The following is an 8,185-nucleotide window of genomic DNA, read 5'->3' on the forward strand; positions in this document are numbered from 1 at the left end:
GTGGAAAAAAGTCACCAGGCAATAGCCTTTCGCTCCAGTTGTCACTTGGGTTCAAGGAAAGATTTTAAAATAACAAGTTAGTGCTAGTTAGAGGTAAAAATAACCCCTGGGGACAGGTGTCTGGCTGTGGTTCAGTCGGTCGCACTGCCTTAGGAGTCTGGGAGAAACGGCAGCTGCCTCCCAGTAACCAGGGTGGAAAAGTCACAGCTAGGAAGTGAGGCTACCCTGAGAGGCTAAAAAGTTATTGCAAGTACGTTTATTCTGTGAATGAAGGTGTATGCACAAGACTGTTGTAGCATGGGTATAGATTATAAGTTTCGAAAGAAAGCTAAACTCCCAACAAGCCTTCATCAAAATCAACCACCTTTCCATCCCAGTGCCCCCGTTTTCCTCTGGTTTTGGTCCTGCCAAATGCTAACAACGTCACATTCCAACCCTACTCTTCTGTGCTTAGGCAAGATGCAGTCACCTGGCTTCCCTGGCACTGTCTCTGATATCTGGGAAATGGCCCTAAGGCTGTACTCAGAAGCAGATGTGACAAGCTACCAGTCCAGGTGAGATTGAAGGTTTCTTCCCCTCTCAGGCCAGAGGTTCCAGTGTCAGAATCATCCTGAGGCTTGTTGCAAATAAACTTTCTCTTCTCCCTTTGGATTCCACAGCTCTGGGATGTAGCCCAGGAAGCTGTATTTTTTTTTTTTTTAACTTCCCTGAGTGATTCTGGTGATGTTCCTCTTGGAGCCACAAGGAAGGGCAAGACAAGCAGTGACTGAACGTTGTTGCCAGCAGGGTTAGTGGGGTGGGGACAGAGGATAAGGAGAAGTCCTGCAGGGATTTGGGAAGTATGTTTGCCACTTCCAAAAAAAAAAAAAAAAAAAGGAAAAACAAAACAAAAAGCTCAGCTTGGGAGAGAAGCCTAAAACAAATAAAGAAAAAAAAGTAACCAAGGCCCCGACGCAGTACTGAATTGCTGAATTTTTAATGTGCAACACAAAGATTGCCAAACATCCCGGAAAGGAGCAGGTCTCAGTGAGGTGGCGGTGGATGAGAAACAGCTGAAGACGCGGGGCATTTGGCCTGGCTTCCGCTGCACGGGCTGGCTGGCCGCGGAAGCGGTGGTGAGTGGGGAGGGGTGGGGGTAGGGGGACTCGAGGCAACCCTCTAGAGCGGCCTCTGAGCTCCCAGGAGGAACCTGAAGGCGGGAAGGGGGAAGATCGTCAGGTCAAAGGCGGTAGTCTCAGAGCTTATGGGATGGAGAAGGAGGGTCCGGATGGAAAGGTACCTCAGGGAGCCTAGGAGGCTGTCAGCGTGGGTGGGATGTTTCGGTACAAATGGAGGCCTTCAGACCTACTGAGTGGGGGGCTCCCAGGGTTGGGGCGGTCCTCAGGATGGAAGGTCGGTGGGTCTCGGTATAGGGGAGACCTCTGGGTGGAGAGGGCTGCGGGGAGACTTCAACAAAGGTGAAGGTGAGACCTCAGGGTGGAGGGTGTCTGTTGGAGCAGAGGAGAAGCTCAAAGGCAGAGGGGGACCTCGGGGATCCCTGGCCGCCGCCGGGTGGGGCCCCCGCTCAGGCGGCCTTGCACTCGCTTTCTCGCCGCCGCTTCTTGCGCTCTGAGTGCTCCCGCGCATGGCGCTCCCAGAGCCCGGGCCCGCACACGCCCACCACGCAGCAGGCCAGCCGCCGGCCCGCGTTCCCGTTCTCCACGCTGGCCTGGTTGCCGCCGCGGCCCAGGTCGTCCTCGCCAGCGTGGACGACCACGGCCCGGCCCACGATTGAGTGCGGGCCCGCGAGCGAGGCGGCTAGGCCGGCGCGGTACTTCCAGAGGCTGCCGTCGCGCACCGCAAAGTTGCCGAAGTCGCCCGGGTGCCGCGGGTGCGGCACGGCCAGCGGGTTGTAGTGGGGCCCGGTGGACTCGCAGCCCTGGCTCAGGTCCCCGAACTGGTGCACGTGGATGGCGCGACTGGAGCTGTTCGGCTCGGTCGGGAAGCCCTCCAAGGCGAAGAAGGCCTCGAGCTTGGCGCGGGGCGCGAGCTGCCGGAAGAGGACGACTCCGGTCACCCGGGGCTGCGCGGCGTCCAGCGTGGCCGACGGCTGCACCTGGCAGGCGGCGTGGAGTGCGCCGTCGTCGTCCCGCCGCTGCGTGAGCTCCTGCCAGATCTCCGTGATCTTGGCGTGCATGTCTCGGATCGGCTCTGCCAAGTCAGAGTTGGGCTCCGCTGAGTCCTTGCCCGTCCAGGGGTCCGAGGCACCGGCTGCCAGGAGCAGGCAGGAACACAGCAGCGCCAGCATGGCTGGAGTCGGGCACCTGCGGGACACCCCCGCGGAGATAGGGGCAGAGTGAGGCTTAGTTACTTGAAACATGGACTCTCAGGGACCCCACTGTCACAGACCCAACCCCCCAGTCCCCAGTGGGCTTCCTGGCCCAATGGGCATTCCTTCGTGTGGCAAACGTTTGTCCAGGGTCTGCTGTGTGCCGGGCACTGTGTTAGGTGCTGTGGCTGTAAAGATGGCTGTGACCCAATCTGAAGAAACCCACAGGGATCTGAGTCACAAATGATCATGGTCCTCTCCAGTCCCATCTCCATAGTGTGGAGGGGGTCTCAGGGAGCATGAGGGGTGTCTCATGGCCCTCCCTCATCTCCCCACCTGGTCTCCTGTTACCCTCTTCCTCCATCCTCCCCCACAGACAACCCTGTCCCTGCCTTCTGGGGCTTTGCATGTGCTATGCCTTCTCCCTGAAGTGCCTTCTCCCTGAAGTGCCTTCTCCGTGTTCTCTGCTACACTCAGTAGACTTGGAGCTTCTTGAAGACAGAAACTCAGTTTTATTCATCGGTATCCCCAGCACCTGGGCCCACACCTGGCAATAGGAAACATATAATATGTGATTTTGCATAAGGAGTTAAGTGAGGGACAGACTTGGCATCCAATCATTCCAGCACAATCCTACTATTGAAGATGGGGCCTGTGCTGGAGAAGGACAGAGGAGGCAGTACCCATCTCCCTAGGAGCCTCTGGGAAGGCTTCTTAGAGGTGGTGACTTTTGAACCGGGTTCCACAAGGTGGGTAGGAGTTTTCCAGCCAAGTTGAGTAAGAAAGCCATCTCAGCAGGTAGTGCAGTGGAAGTTTTTAAGAAGAAAAGTGGGTGATGAGGTAGTCTTTCATTCCTTAAGTCTTACAGGTAAAAGGATGTGGGTTGGACTTTGGGATGAAGAGGAAAGGGGAGAAAGAATGGGAGTAGCCTAGGAAGAGACAGAGAAGCAGAAATAGAGACAGTGAGATGAGTTAGGGGGCACTGTAGTAACCCAAGCAGGAAATGAAGGCTTTTACCAAAGTGGAGGCAGTGCACACAGAGGAGGCATGGGTTTAAGAGACACACAGGGCAGCACTGGCAGATGAAGGCACAGTGCAAATGACCAAGGTTCCCAGCAGGAGAGACTGGGTGGAGGGAGGGTGGGACCTGTTCTGGAGAAGCAGGGAGAGAGGATGAGTTCAGCTGGAGTCTCCTGAGGGTGAGATGCTGGCGGGTGCCCAGGTGGGGAGACAGGTGGGCAGACAGTTGGAAACTTGGGTTTGGCACTTGGAAGAGGAGATGAAGCTGGCAGGGGTTCTCAGTGTTGACTGCACATTAGATTCTGATTTTTAAAAATCAGATGCCCAGGTGCCACCCCAAGAGATTCTGATTCTGTGAGAAAGAAGGGAGAAAGAAAGAAAGAGAAAGAAGGAAAGAAGGAAGGAAGGAAGGAAGGAAGGAAGGAAGGAAGGAAGGAAGGAAGGAAGGAAGGGAGGGAGGGAGGGAGGGAGGGAGGGAGGGAGGGAGGGAGGGGAGGGGAGGGGAGGGGAGGGGAGGGGAGGGAGGGAGGGAGGGGAGGGGAGGGAGGGAAGGAGGGAAAGAAAGAGGAAAGAAAGAAAAGAAAAGAAAGAAGAAACCTCCATCAAAGATTCTGGGGCCCAGCCAGGAATTATAAAGTCAGGTACATATTTGAATCCCAATTCCAACCTATACTAACTGTAACTGTGACTTCATGGGATTACTGATGCTTAGCTTCAGGTTCCTTACCTGTAGCATAAGGCCAGCCATACCACTAAGGTATGTCCAGAGGGATTGATGCTGCCTCCAAACAACTGCTTTAAAGGTCAACTGCATTTCCAACACCAAACTAGGTGCCATTTAAAAAACTCCAAGATTGAGTAGATATGCTTTATATAACCATTTCAGAAAGCCAGTTTAGTGTGGTGATTAAAAGGATGGATCCTAGAACTACCTCATGAATCTAAAGCCTGACTCTGCCACTTACTCTAAGGGTTAGCAGTTATTATTTTTATTGCTGAGTAGCAGAGTAAATGCTGGACTGCAGACTGTGAACTGCCTCATCCCCTGTGAACCTCAGTTTTCTCATCTGCAAATAGGGATACTAATACAGACTTACCTTAGAGGCTTGCTGTGAGGCTTAAAAGAGATGATTAGAATTGCTAAAACTTATTGAACAGAGGTGCCAGACACTATTATAAGTACTGTGCATGGGTTAATTCCCTGCATCCTCACAAGAACATTATTCAGTAACTTATCCCCATTCTAAAGTGTGGGAAACTGAGGCACAGAGAGGCGTGTGTCCTGCCCAAGGTGACATGTTCAATAAGGAGCTGAAGGCAGGATTTGAAAGTGTGTGTCTGCTCCAAGCCCAAGGTTTAGGCACCACACTGCACATCTCTCATCTAGGACACTTAGTACGGAGCCCAGTACATAGAAAGTTCTCAGGAAATGGCAGCTCTTAGCTATCACAGAGAAGCTGCTGGTAGGGATTTTAGGACCATTAGCTAAGAGATGCTGTGGACAGTGTGAGAGGAGGTGCCCTTGAAAGGCTCCAAGAAGAAGTATCCAGAAAGAAGGAGAAGCAGAGAAAGTGATGTTCAAGGACTCACCTAAATGACATGGCCCAATGTGGTACTACTACCCCAAAGCCCCAGGGAGTAGGCAGGAAAGTGGGGTAACTCTCCTGCCAGACCTGGACATGAAGTTCCCCATCATCAAAGACATCTTCCTCCTAAGACAGCCCTGCCACTCAGAAGGGCTCTGCTGCTTAGAAAGTTCTCTGTAAAAGCACAGAGCAAAACCAGATTGTTTTGGGTGTGTCAGTGAGCTTTCTTTTTCAAGAATCCTTGGGAAATAAATATTTTAAGGAGTTGTTTTTCTCTTAAACCAAAAGAAGAGCCAGGCATGGTGGCTTATGCTGTAATCCCACCCCTTTGGGAGGCTGAGACAGGAGTATCATTTGAGTCCAGGAGTGTGAGACCAACCTGGGCAACATAGAGAGAACCCCATCTCTACCAAAAGTAAAAAAATAGCTGGGTGTGGTGGCATGTGCCTGTAGTCCCAGTTACTCAGGAGGCTGAGGTAGGAGGATCGCTTGAGCCCGGGAGGTGGAGGCTGCAGTGAGCCATGATGGTGATCATGCCACTACATTCCAGCCTGGGTGCTAGGCGACAGAATGGGTGACAAAATGAGACCACGTCTCAAAAAAAAAAGAAGAAGAAGAAGAGGAAGAGGAGGAGGAAGAGGGGGAAAGAAAATTCTCCCTTAATCCCAGGTAAACCCTGACTTCTTGTTTCTTAAGCCTTTGACACCTCTTCCCCTTGGGACCAACTTCATTCTTCTCCCACAGCCTCCTGCTCAGTTTGAGCTGTGAAATGACCAAGTGCCTTTTTAAGGGCCTCCTTTGTACATGGATCTGGAGGGGAGGACAGTGTTATCAAAGAAAGAGGACAGGGGCCTGTATCCTGAACCAAATGGAGGCACCAAGCCTTTATCTCCTTCCTGGGTCTGTATCTGGGAAGAACCTGCCCCTCTTGAGCCTTGGGTGTATTTCATCCCTCAGCTCGCTCCTAGAAGGAGCTCTTTTTCCTAACACTAAAGTCCTCTTGGACTGGTCTTTGCAGATCCACAGGAGGAACGGTTTCTTCCTCCCCTCATTGCCTTCCTCTCCCTTCACTCCACCTCCCTTCTAACCCCTCAGAGCAGCCGGAGAAAGTCCATTTCCCTCCCAAGAAGATCCAATTTGTTCCCAAGAGGAGGCCTGTTGCCCCAACCCAACTTCAGACTCAATAAACACGCTCCAACAAGAACAAAATGAACCTCAACTTAGCACCCACCTTTCTGGCTCCTCCAAGAGAGCTTTCTCTCCTGAAAAGAGTGCTGCACCCAGCCGGCCCAGGAATGCTCGCTGTCCCTGGAGCCTGGGCTGTTAGCCCAGCAGGAGGCCAGCCCAGAGGAGTGGTCAGCGTGAGGGAGGCAGGTCATTGGGCTGGTTTAGGGAGGAAAAGCAGGCCAGACAGCCCCGGGTTGTAGAATTGGTTCGCCTCCACCTCCTCCCACTCTGTCCCCACCTCCCCTGCCCCTCCCATTTCTGGGGTTTTGGGCCAAAGATTTCATTCCGTGACTTCACCGGCTTGTAGCCGGTGACCTTCAGTACACAGCAGGGGAATAAAAATGAGAAAGAAAATTGCCTGTTTGAAGAGGTGTACAATGACCTCTTTATTGAGAGGCCCTTTGCTTTTCTCTAAGTCAATAACTTACTGACTTATTTTTGCTGCATGGAAATGGGCACCTCGCAAATGTGCACGGTGTTTGCTGCGGAGCTGTGCTGTCATACCTGAGAGTAGAGCAGCGGGTGGGTCGTGATGACACAGGCGGCAGTGTCCCAGCCTTGTCACTTCTTATCTGTGTGCGCCTGGAGCAGCTGCACCACTCCCTGTGCGTCCTTTTCATCATCTGTAAAATGGGGGTGTGATGCTGTCCACCCCGCATGCCCACCGTGAAGATCCAATGAGATCATCACTCGCCCAGTGAGAACACAGTGGCTGGAACTAGCCGCACTCATAAATAATCATCGTTGTCGTTGTTACTGTTATTATTAAAGAGATGAAGGAGTCTTTTTAGAAAAGGATTGTCTGGGAGAACTAGGAGTGTTTCCCTCCTGATGTCCGTCCTTTTCTTGCTACCATGAACTTTTCTCAATCATAGCAGCCCTTTCCAAAAATAGAAGCTCTTCTTTCCCAGAAAAGCCCATGTGGGAAAAACCAGGCAGCCTGCTTGCTAGCCTGCCCATCCTCCCACATTCCTTCAACAAGTGTTTATTGGGTGCTCATCCGTTCCAGGCACTATGCTGTGTGCCAGGCACCCAAAGCTGCATAAGTCACCTTGGAGGTTCATACTATGGGGACGGAGACAGCAGCATCAATAGATGCATCCAGTACAGAGTGGGGAGCGCAGCAACGGAGGAAGAACAGGGCCTCGTGAGGTCCCAAACACCCGTTTTGGTGGCAGGAAAGCTTATAAAAAATCTAAGTCTCTGAGCTCCACCCCAGGCTGGGTGAATTAGTTACCAGCATGAGCTTCCTAGAATCATCTTGGAAAAACTCAGACTAATGATCTTTATCCAGGGGCAGGCATTCTGCGAGATAAGAGGGAGACTTCCCAGAACTCAGAGACTCCAGCCCTTCCACCCCACCGTCCTTCCTTCCGGCCCGCTGAGAACCCAGGCACCAGTAGCTCAATCTTGCAGCTCTGCGTTCTGTTGGTAGGCGTAGTTGTCCTCGACTAATGAGTTTTCAGAGTTCCACATGCCACCCACCACCCCACCCCCACCCTGCAACAGTCTAGTTGCTTATTGTCAGTCGTTCATCCCATTTTTAAAACATTTATATTTTCATTCCGTTCTTGAAATCATAATTATATACATTCATAGCTACTATTTTTTATTATTTTATTTTATTTGAAAATGAAAGCCAGTTTATTAAGGAAGTAAAGGAATAAAAGAGTGGCTACTCCATAGGCAGAGCTGGACATTCCTGAAAGCAAGAGGAAGAATGCATCCAACTTAGGTACAATATTTCTTTATCTGTAAGATAACAAAAGAAAAAATCATAGGGGAGATGTGTTCTGCTACAAGGGCTTGTAACAAAGGATTGTTAATCTTTGTGTAACTACCGTCTTCCACAAGAATCTATATTATTATTTTTAAAGTGAAACTTTAAGAATGCTTTTGTTCTTAAGATAGCTACTATTTTAAGTGGCACTTTCTTCACTTGACCTAATTTTCTTTCTTTTCGGGTCCAAGAAAGCATGTCTCCATTCTGGTATTCTAGGACTGGCGCTAAAGCCTAGACTTACTTTCATTTTTGATGGCATTC

General features: G+C 51.2%; 1 protein-coding gene across 1 annotated transcript; it reads right to left on the bottom strand.

Annotated features, from left to right (window-relative positions):
- Positions 1-957: 957 nt before the first annotated feature.
- On the bottom strand, positions 958-6,327 carry SOD3 (superoxide dismutase 3). Its single transcript, XM_010362989.2, has 2 exons — positions 6,146-6,327; positions 958-2,303 (listed from the first exon to the last, which is right to left on the bottom strand). Exon 2 carries the CDS (start codon positions 2,285-2,287, stop codon positions 1,565-1,567), a length of 723 nt encoding a protein of 240 aa, XP_010361291.1. The 5' UTR covers positions 2,288-2,303; positions 6,146-6,327; the 3' UTR covers positions 958-1,564.
- Between the last annotated feature and the right edge of the window lie 1,858 nt (positions 6,328-8,185).

This window comes from Rhinopithecus roxellana, chromosome 2 (assembly GCF_007565055.1).
Source record: "Rhinopithecus roxellana isolate Shanxi Qingling chromosome 2, ASM756505v1, whole genome shotgun sequence".
NCBI classification, from domain to species: domain Eukaryota; kingdom Metazoa; phylum Chordata; class Mammalia; order Primates; family Cercopithecidae; genus Rhinopithecus; species Rhinopithecus roxellana.

Excerpts from the sequence above, each read along its gene's own strand:
- SOD3 (XM_010362989.2), bottom strand. The coding sequence starts at position 2,287 with ATGCTGGCGCTGCTGTGTTCCTGCCTGCTCCTGGCAGCCGGTGCCTCG.